The following is a 17,369-nucleotide window of genomic DNA, read 5'->3' on the forward strand; positions in this document are numbered from 1 at the left end:
ATCTGCCACCAAGCATCAGGTGGTGGGCGGGCTCTTGACCCTCACTGTCCCTTCTCTGGGGATGCCTGTCTAGAGGTTGGGGTTTTCTCTCCGCACCTAGGCTATCTGCAGCACCAAATCCAGACCACGATTATATCGTGCCAGTCCATACCATCCAGTCTCTGCCAAAAGAGGTACACACTCACCAACACAGTTACCTTCTAGCATGTAGACCGGACACCAAGGTTTCTCTCAGCACACTAAAGGTGGGCTAATAGCAAAAAGAATTCCACTTTGAGGCCTCACATGCTCCCTTGTACCACACAGCTGTCCCCTGCATCTCCTCCGAGCCTGGAACTGAACTAATACAATGAGCGCATCATCAGTTGTACCTTACACTCTTCATCCAACAGGTCCAAGATGCCCAGTTTAGCTTCTATGAGGTCAATACAAGGTTGGTTATCGTAAAAATCAATCAAGGTCCAAGGTATCTGCTCCTTCATATATTCTTCTTGCTCTAGTTTGAACACGTGCTAGGAGAAGAAGTGAAAAGGTCAAAGTTAGTGAACTACAGGCACATCCTGATGTCCATCTCCCCTCAAGTTCAACCATGTGAGTTTAGAGTCCCAGACATGGCTACAGAAAAGGAAAGCTCAGTTAGGTGATCCCCATTCCCCTGGGAACCCTTCTCTAGAATATTCTAGTAATCAACCGGCTTGCAATTCAGCAAATACCCTAGAAGCCCAGGGTCAGGGGGTGTAGGCAGCAAAACCAAGGGAAGGATCATTTACCCTCTCAACCCCATTGCCCCATTCAGATCTCCTCCCAAGCGACATGAAGCGCCTCCGCAAAGTTGGAGCAGCATCAAGAAACCAAGAGAAGGTTGGGGCAGAGCTAGAGCCGGTTGACCCCAGGCAGAGGAGAAGTGCCCCAGGCCATTGCTCCCAGGGAGAGAGGTGTCCCCACCTGGACACCCTGGGTCAGGAGCTGAGCCTACCGAGTTGAACTGCTGCTGTAGCTTCTCGTTCGCATAGTTGATACAGAACTGTTCAAAGCTGTTCACCTCAAATGTCTCAAACCTGCAGAATGAAGACAGAGGAGAACAGAGACACATTCCTCTTACAGAAGCAATCACTAGGACTTCCAACAAGGCCACCCTCATCTCTTCTCTCCCGCCGATCCAGTCCCACCCTTAACTCCAGCACAGAAGTCCCTTGAGCCTGGGAGGGGGCACTCCACCCAAAGGGTTGCTTTGTTCCAAAACACACAAAGGCCCCTCATAGGCTGGCAGTGTTCCCCTCACCCCACACAAGTCAATCACGATTTACACGAATCCCTTATTATAGGACGTTTTGCCTCTTCTTCCAACTTTTAGCTGCTATCAATGCTGTGACAAATATCGTATATACATCTTTGAATTCATGATTCTTTTGGTAGGATGACATCATCCTAGACGAATCACGTCAGAATATGGTTTCTTAAAAGGTAGAAGAAAATTGACTTCCAGAAAGCTGGAACCAATTTTTGTTATCCCCCCACATCCACCCAATGGGTGAAAGCATCTTCTTGTCCTAATACTGGTTAAGGATGTTTTGTTTCTCTGATTCATTTTCATGGAGTTTGAGTTTACAAACAATTGAGAAATGACAGTCAGATGTGCATCTCATTGAACCTGCAGGAGGGCGGAGAAAAACTGATCTGGGGGAAGTAAGCTGGTGGTGACCAAGTAATGAAAAGGATCGAAAGACACTATGGGAGGTAAACACGAGGGGGCCACAAGTGACCAATGGGGCATGCAGCCGAGATTCACCTGCACAGCTGAATGGATGCAGTAAAGCTCACCAAGCCAGATGGGGCGAGCGAGATCAGCAGCTTTAGCTGCAAACGAGCAGGGCCGTCATGCCCACTGGGCAAGGTCACTGGGCCGAGGCAGTGGAGAAGCAGAAATGTAGGCAGAAGAGGGGCCTTTTTTCATTCACACCACTGGCTGAATGAGCACCTACTGAGCACTTGGCCCCAACAGCTTCATAAGTTCTCATTCACTCAGCACCGGCAACTACCAAGAGCTAGGGTTTATTACTCCAAATAATACAAGCTGGAGAGATTAAATAATGTGCTCCAAGTCAGGGTCCGTATGTGCAAGAGCCAGTATTTGAACCCAGGGAGTGAGGTCTGAGGCCACATTCTTAGAGAAAAGTTTCATTAAGAAAGAGAGAGGGGCGTCTGTGTGGCTCAGGTCATGATCTTGCAGTTCATAGTGAGTTTGAGTGCTGCATTGGGCTCACTGCTGTCAGCGTGGAGCCACGGCTTTGAATCCTCTGTCCCCTCCACACACCCCCCCCCCCCACCCTCCCCTGCTCACTCTCTCAAAAAACCAAATACTTTAAAAAAAAAAAAAAAAAAAAAAAAAAAGAGATCAGGGAAGGGCAGTGGACTTGGGAATATCAATGAGGAACCCTGGGTGGGAGAGGGCACAGGCTTCAGCCTCCCCCATAACCTTAAATCTGTACTCCCTCATTCTTCAGTATGGACAACTTTCTTGATCTTAAATAAAATTATGCCAGTCCTCTCAAATAGACTGTACTCCCTAATGACCACTCCCAAATAGAAATGTCAGAGCTGCTTCTGGTGATGGTGGTGCCTGCTGTTATTAGAGAAGTAGCATGCAATACGGAATAAATGCATCAGACACCCAACAGGGCCATGTCAGTGTCCAGGCTTCTCCTACTTCTTGCACCCACCTTCCCCGCCAAGGTTTAAGATGTGGAGAAGTAAAAAGTCATTTTTTTTAAATTTTGTTTTGAGAGAGAGAGTACACAAGCATAGGGGAGCAGCAGCGAGAGGGAGAGGGAGAGGGAGAGGGAGAGGGAGAGAGGGAAGGAGGGAGGGAATCCCAAGCAGGCTCTGTGCTGTCAGTGCAAAGCCGGACATGGTGCTCGAACTGATGAACTGTGAGATCATGAACTGAGCTGAAATCAAGAGTCAGACACTCAACCCACTCAGCCACCGAGGCACCCCAAAAAGTCATTTTGAGATCAAAGGAATCAACTGTTTGGAGACAACCACATTAAAAAGCAGCCCTTGGTCATGCCCACATAGGAAAAATAATTGTAAGCTAATAAAACAAGATCAAAGATGCTGAGTCCAGGCAGGAGCTGCACTCCAGGCCGTGGCAGGCAGGGGGGGGGGCACTGAGTCTGCCAGTTGTCATGCTGCATTGGGGCCCTCTAGGTCCACATGATCTTATACATGGAGTTCTGTCATTTAGAACCTCATTCTCTGCTCCCCCCCCCCAAACCCAAGACAGGTTGCTGACACTGGCAAACCCCCCAAGGAAACTTAATAAAACCTAGGAAGATAAAAAAGCCACCCTAGCAAATGGCCAGATAATAGCAATTGGGTGTACTTGGAGGGCTTGTACTGAGCTCCACAGATAAAGGATTTCAATATGTGCCACTTGTCATTTTTTAAAGGTTTATGTTGGTAGCGCTCCACTAAGAATATTCTCATTAATTTAAGATGGCCTAAAATTAGCTCCTAATTTCCCTATTTTAAGATGTTATCTAGTAACAATTCCTCTGCCGTCTAGTGTAATTACTGTAATGCCTGCTGAAGGGCCAGAGATGAATGAGGGGTGTAGGTAGCTTGGAAAATGTTTAAGATAACTGACCTCAGAAAGCCACAGTCAGGGAGATAGGGCAGCTTCTCTGCAATAGAATTATCTCGGTAGTAATTCTTCCCATCAACAGAGATGATTTTTTAAAATAAACACAATGGATCAATTCATAGCTCACAATATTAAACTGTCACAAAGAAATTTATATACTAGAGTGAACTGGATTCCTCCTGTAAAATCAATGTTGAGAACACTTAGACTAGAATCCTTGGGTGGGAGGAAGGTCAAAACACAGACAACGACTTGATGCAGAGATCCAAGATCTGTATTCGTGGTGGTACAACCGTTGCCCCTCCTTCACTTTCCTATCCCCAAAGCATAGACGAGGATAGAATTTCCTTCTCCTTTTGCTCCAAGTTCAGGGTGTGGGAAGGGTCACAAATGTCTCTCAAAAGAAGGTAGTGTCTGTCTGAAAGTGAAACTGCAATAAAAAGAAGTCAACCAGTCCCTCTGAGTTAATTATCAACCTCCACAAACCTCTCACTCCAGGGCAGAGACAACGTAAAGCTTCGAAGACTGGGAAATAGTTCTTCCCCTGGAGAATGGCTCAAAGGAACTAAATTCCTTACCTCAGTCTCATCTCTTCTACCAAGACCACACTCTACCCTTCTAGCGAAGGCCGAATGACAAGATAGGAGTTATACGTTGGATATGGAGGGGGTCCTTCCAAGGAATGATTATTAAAAGCCAGACAAGTCCCGTCAAGGTCTCTTTCCCTCCTGAAGCCCAAGAAACCTCCCAAAGGCACCCCGGGGTCTGTTAGCGAGGCCAGCCCTTCTCATCTCTTAACTAAAGAATCTTGGGAGGCTGGCTGCACCTGCGAATGGCAGGACTTGAACTCTGCCCATGTGCTTTGCTGTGACTAGATGCCCCCATGCAGAACCTGACCTTCAGGGAGAGCACAGTCCTAGTCACTGTTCACATCCCGAGGCCAAGAACAGTTACTCTTCTGAAGGACCTATGTCTTTTTTAACCAGATGGGAATCCTCTCCCAGGCCATCAGTCAACTGTCTCCAGAACTGTACAGGCTGCAAGCAGGAGCAAGCCGTGGTTCCTACCCAAAAGAGCTATCAGGAAGACCACAGGAACCCAGTGTATGAAGCCTCCCAAGGAACAGAGATTTCATGTGCCATAACTTTAATGGAGGGTGAGGTCACAGAGGTGATGGCATGGACAGAGAGAACGGTCACTTTATCTGAGCCCCAAGAGTATGTATAGGTGTCTGGCTCCAGGCGAACCTCCAAGAGCTAGGTCAGAGAAATTCTGCGAGATTGAGATTGACTTTAGTGCGATCTGAGTTATAAGGCTCTCCTGGGAGACTCAGAGATTCCAGCGCAAACCCAATGGCTTCAGGGGTCTGCTAGGCCTGAGAGTACTGTTTACCCTGAAAAGGACATGGCCAGCGGTCTTCTGGGCTGCCCAAGTCTGGTCCACTGTTCACAGGCTGGAAGGAAAATGCCCCTGACTTTCCCTCCTCCATTCTCTGTGAAACCTTTTCATACAGGTCAGAGAAGAGCTGGGTAGTCTTCACTGAGTAACTAAATTGAGATTATAAAAATCGAGTCTATTTTGAAGAGACCAAGAAAACAAAATTCCCATTAAAATGAAGGCAAACAGTGGGCAGAAGAAATTTCCTTACAATAGATCATTAAAGGCAACCTACTGATAGGAAATATTTGCAAATCACATTTCTGATAAGGGGTGAATATGCAGACTATACCAAGACTCTTACAGTTCACCAAGCAGCAAGTAACTCAAAAAACACGCAAAGGACTTGAACATTTTCCCAAAGATACATGAATGGCCAAGAAGCCTATGACAAATGATCAACATCACTAATAACTACAGGAATGCAAATCAAAACCACAGTGAGAGATTACCTCATACCTATTAGGATAGTTCTGAGCCAAACCACAATAACACGTGTTGTCAAGGATGCAGAGAAACTGGAACCCATGTGCTCTACTGATAGAGATGCAAACTGCTGCAGCCACTATGGAAAACAATCTGGAGGTAAATTAAAAGAATTGTCATGTGATCCAGCAATCCGACTTCTGGCTATATGTCCAAAAGAATTAAAAGAAGAGCTATTTGCACACCCCTGTTTGCTGCAGCATTGTTCATAATAGCCCAGAGCTCAAAGAAACCCAAAGATCCATCAGCAGAAGAATGGGTAAGTAAAATGTGGTCTGTACACACAATGGAGCATTATTCAGCTTCCAAGAAGGAAATTCTGTCACAGCCTGCAGCATGGATGAGCCTTGAGGACATTACACTAAGTAACTTAAGCTGGTCACAAAAAGACAAATGTTATAGGGTTCCACTTACATAGGTATCTAAAGTAGTCACATTCACAGAAACAAAGAGGGGTGGTGGTTGCCAGGGGCTGCCAGGAGAGAAAGGGAGTGGTTCAGTGGGTGTGGAGTTTCATTTTCCAATGGGAAAGAGCTCTGAGTTCTGTTGCGCAACAACATGAATATACTTAATTGATAGCGCTGAACCATATACTTAAAAATGGTTACAAATGTAAGTTTTATGTTAGGTACTTTTCCAGCTGTAATTTAAAAAAAGTATTTTTAAAAACGTATCATTAAAAAGGACTAACTAGACCTGAGTGCTAACTTAAAGTTAGGAAACACGGCAACAAACACAGGAAGTAATGTGAGGACTTTGAGAAGGATAGAAAATCCCCGCAAACCTCATTTCCTGCTTCCTGGGGCCTACCCACTCCCATCTCCTCTGCTCCTCAGCATTAAGCATTCATCTATACACTCTGCCTTGCTCCCCAAGTCTCCTAGGCCAACTGTCCTCTCGTCAAGAAGGAGCCGGCCACAGCCAAAGCCCCTGCCACCTTGGCATTCGGAAGGCTCAAGTCCAAGACGAATAAATGCATTTTCCCCAAATTGAAGCCATCTATTTCTTTTTGCCTCAGAGGAGAGGAATGAAGGATTACAATTACAATTATTCAAACCTGTAGAGGCAAACGCTGGTTAATGTAACATGAAAAGGAAACCCCTGGCCTGGGAAGAAACACCCGTGGGCAGCTTCACAGATCCTCAGTTAAAGGAAAGAGCTGGTCTCAGGGTGGCTAAATTGCCTGCTCTGCACTTTTTGGAGCTGAGGTGGGGGAGCAGGTCATGGGGAAGCCATCCCTCTGCCAGGGCACTGCTTGTCATGTCGGGAAACGTTCAGGAGAGTCTGAGAGACTCACCTCTGACTGGGGGGCTCACAATAACTGTGGTGGAAGCAGCTGAGGCCCATGCCATTTATTTCGGGGTCCACAGCCTTTTCTACAGTCCGAACTACCAGTTGGAACACCACGATGAAGGGAGATGCCCCTGTGTGACGCTGGCTAAGTCCACTGTTTCCTTATACACAAAGGAGTGTCCACTCTGGCTGCTGATTCTATAGTAACACTTTAAACGTTTACAGAAATTTCTGGAGTGGCTCACCCACACCACAGAACTCTTTTCAGGTGTTCTTACAATGAGCTTGACTGGGGAGTCAACCTTAAATAGCAGCCACAGTCCACCTGGGGACAGTTATCCCACTAATTGCAAATTAGTGTCTACTAGTTGGGGAGGCAAAGGCAATTCCACTCTCATTTGCTAGCTTTGGCGCATTTGTAACCTGATTTAGGAGGAGCTAATTCCCGGGTTGCTTGGGTGGCTCAGTTAAGTATCCCACTTCAGCTCAGGTCATGATCTCACAGTTCGTGAGTTCCAGCCCTGTGTGGGGCTGTGTGCTGACAGCTCAGAGCCTGGAGCCTGCTTCGGATTCTGTGTCTCCCTCTCTCTCTGCCCCTCCCCCCACTCACTGTGCCTCTCATGCTCTCTCTCAAAAATAAACATTAAAAATAAAGGAGATAATTCCTTTCTTCTTATTGAATGGGGTTTAATCCTTCCCATTCTTTCTAGCTTCCACCTGCCACCCTGCTGGCCCACAGATGACAAGCAATACAACAATCCAAGACTTGAGGTCATCCCAAGGGCATCTTCTAGGGCTGAGAAACAATGAGACCATGGTTTCAGAGATGGTCCCTCTCTTCAGTGTTTGGTAGTGAGGGATTTGGGTAGAAAACTCAGTGTTGGCATTTTCTGATGCCATGGAGGATGAAAAGCTCCTTAGGATCACATCCCATAGTTACGTTATAAATAAACCCTCAGGACTGGAATAGGTTTGGAATGGGGGGTGGTTGGAGGAGACAACAAGCAGTGGAATGTCCAGTGACACACCTACTTTCAGAAGACAGAAAAATGGCCACATTGGAAAAAAAAAAAAAAGAAAGAAAAAAAAGATCCAGTGCCTTTCTGGAAGGTGTCTGAAGTTCCAAAGGAAAGGAGACAGACACCACAGACTTACACCAAACGTTGTCATTTTGTTTCCCGGATGAAGAAATGTCGTCACTGACCTGATGGATCAGAAGCAGGACCTCCAAGGTCCAAGTGACCTGCTTTCCTGTGGTGGTTTTTGGTTTTGACCTCCTAAGAGTTCTTTAGATACCCATTGGCCAGAAAAGAGCCTTGGCCGGTGTCAATTTCTACAGTAATTTCTCGGCAGACTACAACTGCTGAGGTGCATGCTTATTTACATTCGGGGAATGTCTCTAAGTGCTTTCTTGGCAACAAATGGCCCAGATAGATATAGCCAGCCTGTTAAGTCTGAACCTACCCCATGTCTCAGTTGCCATCTTGAACTCTACCTATATAGGACATGAACGCAGTACTACGTTGAGCATATGGAGGAATATGGCATTCTGTCTCTGCAAGAGCAGAGTGAACGGCTTTGCAAATAGGACCACTTTGTGGCAGAGTCTGCAAAAGGAAATTAGCTCCTGAGAAAGAACAAGGATTTAAAAAAGAAAAGAGGGGCACCTGGGTGGCTTAGTCAGTTAAGCGTCCGATTTCAGCTCAGGATGAGTTCGAGCCCCACGTCAGGCTCTGTGCTGACAGCTCAGAGCCTGCTTCAGATTCTGTGTCTCCCTCTCTCTCTGCCCCTCCCCTGCTCATACTCTATCTCTGCCTCAAAAATAAAAAAATTTAAAAAATATAATAAAAAAAGAGAAAAGAAAACAGATTAGCATATCTGAAGGAAGCACAAAGGGTAGGAAACTTTCCCCACTGGGACCTTACCCTCACTGGAAAGCTGTCAGATGTTCCCAGAGGAACCCACGGTCACTCCAAGAGGGGGATGGCATTCCCAGGATTCTCACCCCACCACGGTCAAATCTACCTCTCCAACCACAAGCAAGCCTTCTCTGAAATCTATTTCTTCCCTTGGGGCAGTGACAGGACCTTAGAACAGACTCAATTACAAGAAGTAAATGGCAAATATAAGCACAAAATGCCAGCTTGAATGAGCCCAGCCAGCAGAATCTCTAGACCCAGCAGCATGACACCCCACCAATGAGCAAAGCCTTTCACTGTCACCGTGAATCCCAGGGAAGGGATGACCATCTATGTAAAAGCCACACACCGCTAAGATAGTAACCAAAACAGAGCTGAGTGCCAGTAGCACAAAAGTCACGATACTAAAACAAAAAAAGAAAGTTTTCTTTCTTTAGTTTTGAGAGGGGGTGACAGGCAGAGAGAGAGGGAGGCAGAGAATTCCAAGCAGGTTCCACACTGTCAGCGTGGAGCCCGACATGGGCCTTGAACTCATGAACTGTGAGATGGTGATCTGAGCTGAAAACCAAGAGTCGAACACTTAATAGACTGAGCCACCCAGGCACCCCCCTCGAGTCACAGTATTACGTGCTATTCACAACATTGAGTCTACATGTTAGTCTTCCTAGATCAAAAACTCAGTAAAATTAGATTCCTGCCTAGGTTTAAGGGAATCAGGTCAAATGCTGCAGCCTGAGTTTCTCTGGGTCTTACCTTAAAAGGGAACACTAAAGGTCAGTTTTTCTGGGGGAAACCCAATTACCTGAAAATACTCATGACGGAGAGAGTAACAGAATTCCTGACAGCCAAGAGGTATGCTCCCAGGGTACAGAGACTGTCCTGTGCTCTCCACAGAGCAACTCGAGCAGCTGGAGCACAAAGCAGGCACTCAGCTGGCCAGGAGAAGGGGTGGCCTGCACAGGGGTGTTCAGCTAAAACCCTCAAGTGCCCTGGAGCAGACACATCCTCCTTCCGACTCTTGGGTGAAGCTCCACTGTTTACTCATTCTTTGAATGAGCTTTTTTCACGCTTTGCTTTTTCCTACTGCTAGTGCTCATGTTCCCAAAGGTGCCTCCCTACCTCCCATATTTTACTCCCTCCCTTTAAAAGACCCAGTTCAGGGGTGCCTGGGTGGCTCAGTCGGTTAGGCATCTGTCTTCAGCTCAGGTCATGATCTCTCCAGGAGTTCGAGCCCCGCGTCGGGGGCTCTGTGCTGACAGCTCAGAGCCTGGAGCCTGCTTCGGATACTGTGTCTCCCCTCTCTCTGCCCCTCCCCTGCTCATGCTCTGTCTCAAAATAAATAAAAACGTTTAAAAAATTTTTTAAAAGACCAGTTCAGACCTCACCTTTCACATTAAGCTTTCCCTAATGGTACCAATAAGTGTGCCTACTCCTGCCTTGAAACTCACCCAACACCAAGTGTCCAAACCCCCCAACGGACTCTGCTACAATTTCTTCTGTTGCCTCTTGTATTACATAACTCAGGCATGTGACTTAACTCTTCAGCAGGAGGCCTTTGTGATGCTAAAAAAATCAAGTTTCCTTCTTCCATTTCCTCTACACTATGCAACATGGTTTGATTTGAAAGCCAACAATGAACAAGGGCGACAGAGATGTAAGTAGGACAGCCTGTCCTCACAGGGGCAAGTGGCCACTTCTAGGAGATTCTCCTTTACTACAGCCTCAACATAAGGCAAATCCCGGCTCATCAGCCGACTAAGCAGTTGCTTCCACCACAGCGTTCCTGTTCTTACAACTCTGCACTTCCGTGTGTCTCAATTTCTATTTTAAGATAGAAGTCATGACTTCTAGGATATAAAGATCCAGTAGGATTCAACCTATTATTAGCTTAAAGAGGGCAAGGCATTGATCATAAAAGATGTTCAAGGGAGATTGCAAACCAGTACATATAATTTCAAACACCTCTAGAAGGATCTGGAAGGAACCTCAAAGAGACTATGGCTTAACTCTTCATTTTAAGCTATGGAAATAAAAGACCAGAAAGGGGCTGTGATCTGTAGAGAACCATCCAGTGAGCTGGTGACAGCTGTGAGTTACAATACTCATCTCCTGAGGCCTAGTCAAGTAGACTTTCCACTGTGCCATGCTGCCTTTCCCTGCAAAACACACAGTTATAAACAACAGTTTTTGCCATTAGGCTCGAAGTCTGAAAGGAAGAGGAATCTCAAGAATGACCACATGTGAGTCTTACAGTGCTGGACAAAATCATGGTAGTACAATAACCATCTAGACAGGTCATATAGGGAATGAGCTCAAAGGGTAGATTTGAATAAAACAGCTTAAGTTCGTAGTAGCTTCCAGTCCAATGTTGGGTGAGATACTTCCCTCTCTTGGCCTGTTTCTCAGTTGTGAAGAAAGGCGACTACATGGTTTCTCAATGGGAAAGCTACTGGGGTTCTGACAGGGTCTGTTCTTCCTTAAAACCATCCCTCCGTATTGCAGGACACCTAGCATCCCTGACCTGAGGCCACTAGGTGCCAGTAGAGACCCCAGTCACTGTGACAACCAAAAAAAATGCTTTCCTACATTTCACACTCTCCTGGGTTGAGAATGCCAGGGGCTTGGGGAGCACGACAAGGCCCCCTGCCAACTCTGAAATGCCGGCAGGAAGACACTAACAACCATCAGGTAGAGTGTAGGAGGATGTGTGCAGGCCTACCCATAGATGTCCAGGACGCCAATGAAGGAGTGTTGCTTGAGAGGCGTGTGCAGGGCCTTGTTGATGTGCTCCACAATCCAGCCGAACAGCTGGGCATAGATGTGCTTGGCTAGGGCATTGCGGGCATTGACCACCTGCTGCAGGGACATAGTCTTGACGTAGGTCTCTGAGGTGGTGACCAGCTTTCGATGGCATAGCCAGTGCTCCATCTGACTGTGCTCCACCCCTAGCAGTCGGCAGAAGCTGTTCAAGTGTTCATCCTGAGGCTGGAAGAGACACGGGAGACGGTTTCAGGAGGGGAATGGAGAGCAAACCCGCCACCACGCCCTCTCCCTTAGGACAGAATGAGCCCGCCCAGCACGGTGGGGCCATGTTTCTCCCAGCCACAGCACCGGCGGACTCACACGCTCTCATACGGATGAGCAGAGGGACAGGCGGAGCCCAGAAAATGTTGCTCAAACTCATTATTACACCAAATTATCAGGGCTGTAAAAAACAAAAGCTTTCTCAACTTTTCCTATGCCCTCCCCTCCACGGGCAGCCAGCTGCCTAGTGACAGGCAGGAGAGAATCTGGGAGCAAAGGGAGTAGAATGAGAATTGATAATTTAGGGACGGATAATCCAGTAAGGAGCCAGAAGACAGCAGTAACTGTACAAAGAAGTGCACACAGAATCACAGTGAACGTTTAGTTTCCATCCACAGAGTCCCACCTGCAGTGCTGAACCCACAGCCCAAAAAGAAGCCCTCATGTGCAGGCACTACCCTTGACCAGCACCTGGTCTAACAGCTGCCTTAGCCTCAGTGACATTAAGCAACACATACTTGATGCTATCCTTTTTTTTTTTTTATTACTATTTTTGAGAGGGAAAGATGGAGACGCAGAGAGAGAGAGAGAGGAAGACACAGGATCTGAAGCAGGCTCCAGGCTCTGAGCTGTCAGCACAGAGCCCGACGCGGGGCTCAAACCCACAAACTGTGAGATCATGACCTGAGCCGAAGTCGAACGCCCAACCGACTGAGCCACTCGGGGGCTCCGCTTGGTGTTTTACTCTTAAAGTACTTGCTGCCTCGGGGAAAAAAAAAAGCCAATCAAGGTGGAAAGCTAGGACAAGCGGCAAGAATACAGAACTGTGACCTGAGAAGAACAGCCCACTTGGAACATGGTTAAGCGGTACCACCACCCTTTTAGAGCTGGAGGAAAAACTAGGAATTCCTGGAGATGAAGTCCCTTTTCTACAGAGTGAGGCAGCGCATTTCCAGAGACTTGCCCAGGGTGCCTTCTACCCAGCGAACCCAGCTGCCTCTGATCTGGACACTCACTTACCCAAAGCCCCAATCAGAGCACTTGGCCTTCGGGTCCCTGATAAACACATCACCCACAGGTCTGGTCTTATTACACCCAGTAGTCGGATACTCCTTGCTTTTCACAGAGGGCACCCCACGAAAAATCCTGTTCTTTGCTCTCTCACCTAAATCCTCTCCCTGGGAAAGCTGATAACCCAGCCAGGAGCCTGCTGGATTGCTTATTAACTCAGGCAGAAAGGGAATCCTTTAGAACATGATGTGCCACCTTCTATAATGACCTTACACTGCTCGTGGGACTCATTTTCTAATGAGGCTGCTTTGTAGGATTTAAATGAGACTTTACGTGTTCAGTGAAAATTAACGCAGATAACTGTACCATTTCCCCGGGCCATTTTTTTTTCCTCCTACAGATATTTAAAATCCATCTAGCCAAAACAAACCCGATTACAAATTAGAATGTCAGAGTAGGAACGAACTTCCACAAGTCAGTAAGGCCACCTTTTCTCCAAAACGCGGTCTGTGGAGCAATAGTTCCAAAGCACACTAATTGGCTTTATCTAACCAGAGGGACGGCACCAGGTGAGACACAGCTGGACTCCTTGGTTAACGTACCCTGAAAGCACCAAGAGACCTATTTTATGCAGCATTTCCTGAACTTAACTGACCAAAGAACCCTTATTTTCTTAAGAAATTGCCCAGGGCTAAGCTTTGGGGGAAAATTCCTTGGGCACCATCATTCTAGCCCAATCCCCCTTATTTTTCAGGTGAAGAAAAATGAGGGGAACAGAAGCCTATCTGGCCGTGGCCCAGAGCTCCTGATCCAGCCAGCGGGGTGGGCACGCAGAGGCCCTGTCTTCTCACTCAGCAGGTGGGGCTGCTGCGGCCACCTCTCCAGGCCAACCCCATTTCTCTATGCAGCAGCCTGTGCCTGCCTTCCTTCTCCCCCAGACAGAAAGCCACATGTAGCCGCATTAAATGCGTAGGGACCACTTGGCAAGCAACAGGTTCAGAGGTGGAAAGAGTCCAACCTCTTAATCTGACCTGCTTCCAAGAAATTCTTAATTGCTAGGCATAGCACTGCAGCTGGATTCCCTGACATGTACATGGCCTGCTGGCAGCAAACATGACTGCCCAAGGCCTGCTCGCTGGTTCCCTAGCCTCCCTGGCACCTCCCAGGTGAAGGCAGTGGAGAAAGAACCACGAGTTCTGGAATGGTTTGATCACTGCCTCGGGACAGGTTCCCATCTGCTGCAGCGGGATGTGGCTTGCCCCTCTATTACCCCTTCTGACTGTTGATTAAAGGTGCTAAGTGAGACTGATTTAACATCATGCAATTACATTTAAGCTTAATTAAATGGTGCTAAATCCATTAAAAACAGCCAGCATCATAGGTAGATTAGGTTTTGTGGGCCCATATTGCCAAATTCAAAAAACAAATTGCCGCTGGTGTCCAAGTAATTGCATGCTGTTGCCTCTCCAGGGTAACTCTGGCCGTCATGGAACACATTTTTATGCTTTGATTAAAAACTACCGAGCAGAAGGCATACTGCGTACGGACGGACAGACAGCCTTTCCAGGAGGCAGCCTACCCCACGCACCTGAGGAATAGACCCAAATCCATCTGAGACAGACGTGCACTAGTGGAGCACTTCCTGAGCATGTACTGCCTGCCCAGCACTGCGCTAGGTGCTGCCGGGGACATCAGCATGGGGAGGACAGCCTCAGCTCAAGGTGGGCTGGAAGGCACAGGGCTGGCAGTACAGGGGACACACGGGCTGGGGCCCAACGTGGCCCTGTCATTAACTGTTATGATCTCTCTGGGCCTTAGTTTTTCCAACACTGTTAAGTGACAGGGTTACCCAGAAAGCCCACTCTGGCTCCAACAACTGTGCACATAAGGAAGCAGACTTAGAAGCGTTAACTATCAGTAAGTGGCAGAACCAGGATTTAACACCCTGGCAGTCCTGACTCAGAGCTGTCACGTGTTCTCCACACAGCCTCTAATTGGAGGACAATGAAAGACCAAGTAACTGCTCAAAAACCTGACTTCCTGTTAGCTCTAAGAGATAGGTATCCCAGCTTCTACCGGTCAGACTTCCTCCCACCTCCCTCCATAACTGTGTCCTCCGTCCACTCTTCTCCAAGTGTAAGCCTCGGTATCCCCACCTTCCTGCAGTGTTTACAGAAACACTCAGCAGGTGCCAACATGTGTCAAGTTGGAAAAGAGAACACATCAGACACGGCCCTGGAGTTTAGTCGGGGAAACCGGCATTGATCAAATAGCCAATCAGGCACCTACCAAGTGCTGGGCACCATCCTGGGTGGTAGAGATACAATAATTAAGAAACAGTAGCTGCCTTTGTAGATTGTGGACTCCCTCAAGGGAGAGAGACATGCGGCAAACCACCCCACGGAAAATGCAAAATTGCAACCATGCTAGGCACCATGCGGAACAGGTACAGATGCTGTAGAAATCCATGATGGGGGAGGGGGGTAGTGTTGAGAACGTGTGTCACCTTTCCTGTACCTCACCAACCCAAACCAGGAGTTTCTCAAAGCAAATGTTTCTAGTATCAGCTGTCCCGGACACCAGGACATACACGGCTGCCCTAAGAAACCAAGGGGCATTTACTGGGGTATGTGAGTGGGTTAGGCACAGACCCCTTAAATTTTTTTTTTTTTTAATGTTTATTCATTTCTGAGGGACAGAATGAGAGAGAGTGCAAGTAGGGAAGGGCAAAGAGAGAGGGAGACACAGAATTCGAAGCAGGCTCCAGGCTCTGAGCTGTTGCACAGAGCCAATGAGGGGCTCAAACCCATGAACTGCGAGATCATGACCTGAGCTGAAGTTGGACGCTTAACCGACTGAGCCACCCAGGCACCGACCCCTTATGCCTTCCTCACAAGGAAAAAGACATGGGAGCAATAGTTCACTGGCCTGAAGGCCTCAGTCTCGGGGAGTGCTTGGCTCGCACTGGGGGCCCATTCCCCACACTGCCAAGGCACAGGGCCTCCTTGCATCGCCCAGGTGCTCTCAGCACCATCGCTGCCAACCTCACTGCCCACCCACCCAACATACACACCCCAATGTCACAGTGACACCCCGATGGTCACCTGACACTGCTCAAGCTCCAACGTTCCCTCCTTTCAAACTGAGCCCAGGTACATGAGCCTCAAAGCTCTCGCTAGAGAGCATGGAATCTAAGCAAAAGAGCTTAGATTCCATGCTAAGGATGGTGGCAGCCTTGATGGGCCCAGGAGACCTCCCACCCCCAAGACCATTTCTCTTTCAGGGAAAACGTATGGGGCAGTGGGGAGGGGATGCCAGATGCCAACTACAGTTCAGGTCTTCCTCTCTCTAAAGACAGGGCCAATTTCAACTTCTGATAAGCCCTAACTCCAAGCAAACAGCAGGAAATAAGTATTTGTTCAATTGAAAAAGCATCAGGTGTGAGTGGCATGGACACATGCCCACATTTGTACTCTATAGTATCGTCTTCTGTCTTTTCCCAAGATCCAGGTTCCTAAACTCTACATCCTTGGGAACAAGAATTATACTTTGTATCTCCCCAAGACTTAGCCGCTAAGGGGCTGAGGAAAGGTCTATAATCAACAGTTGCAGATTCACTTATTAAGAGGAGAGACTAGACTGACCCAAATACCAGAGAGCACACCCCAGCTGCTGTCTCTAGGACCGCACTGGTACCCACTCCAACACCCACCCAGACGTTTTTTTTTGTTTTTTTTTTTTTATGTAGCACATATCTGGTGCTACATTGGGCACCAGGAAAATAACTGTCACTATGAGCATTTTTGGAGTAATTCAGTTTATAATACTTTCGCATAGATGTCTCAATATTCTGCGTCACACTGTGAAAATCTTGCTAAGTGTGGTTATCTTTTGTCCGCCCAATTGGATTGTAAGCTCCTTGGAGACAGTCCTTCATCTCCTTCCTGATGTCCAACATGATGTCCATGATGTCCATCTCTTTGCTGCATGGACCTTGGTCAGGAGTTCAGAAAGTACTCATGGATTGGTAACACTCTGTAGAATTCCATGGACCTCAGTATACTTGGAAAAGCAATCCGTTAAAAAAAAAAAAAAGTAATAGCCCCTAAATTCCCTCCCCTCGGTGACAGAAATTTGATGGCAACTGATTTGAAAAGGATGTGTTCTTTTAAAAAATTATCAGTAAGAACAGAAGCCATTATTGTTAAGAATAAATAACCTCTGAGAGTCCTCTGAGTGTAAAAACACATTTCAGTTGTATAAAACTGTAAGAGCAGAGTAAATTGTGTATGTTTTATCTTGGGTGTTGGTGTGCAACTTACTGATATACTACAGGAATCACCATCACGCTCAGCCTGAATCTCCACATTTCCAAGGTGCAGGATAGAAGCAATTATCTTAAAAATGCTTATCTGATGGGACTCTCTCACTCCTGAAAAAAAGAAGAATGAATGACACTTAACATCCATGGTAGGATAGAAAGGACATTTTACCCTTTTTTTAAGGACTTAAAAAAATTTTTTTTCCTTGATTTTCCTTCCTGGGCCAACGAC

General features: G+C 47.2%; 1 protein-coding gene across 4 annotated transcripts in view; it reads right to left on the reverse strand.

Moving 5' to 3' along the window:
- The window catches only part of MYO5B (myosin VB), a 343,332-nt gene that overhangs the window by 110,283 nt on the left and 215,680 nt on the right, over positions 1-17,369 (reverse strand). For all 4 annotated transcript variants that reach the window (XM_078435245.2, XM_078435247.2, XM_078435246.2 and 1 more), the window contains exons 9-12: positions 17,139-17,248; positions 11,501-11,766; positions 977-1,058; positions 372-512 (exon numbers count right to left, since the gene is read on the reverse strand). In XM_078435245.2, the coding sequence (XP_078291371.2) occupies positions 372-512; positions 977-1,058; positions 11,501-11,766; positions 17,139-17,248 (599 nt within the window). The remainder of the gene's footprint in view (positions 1-371; positions 513-976; positions 1,059-11,500; positions 11,767-17,138; positions 17,249-17,369) is intronic.

The sequence above is a fragment of the Panthera onca genome, chromosome D3, assembly GCF_046562875.1.
Source record: "Panthera onca isolate mPanOnc1 chromosome D3, mPanOnc1 haplotype 2, whole genome shotgun sequence".
In the NCBI taxonomy this organism is placed as follows: Eukaryota; Metazoa; Chordata; class Mammalia; order Carnivora; family Felidae; genus Panthera; species Panthera onca.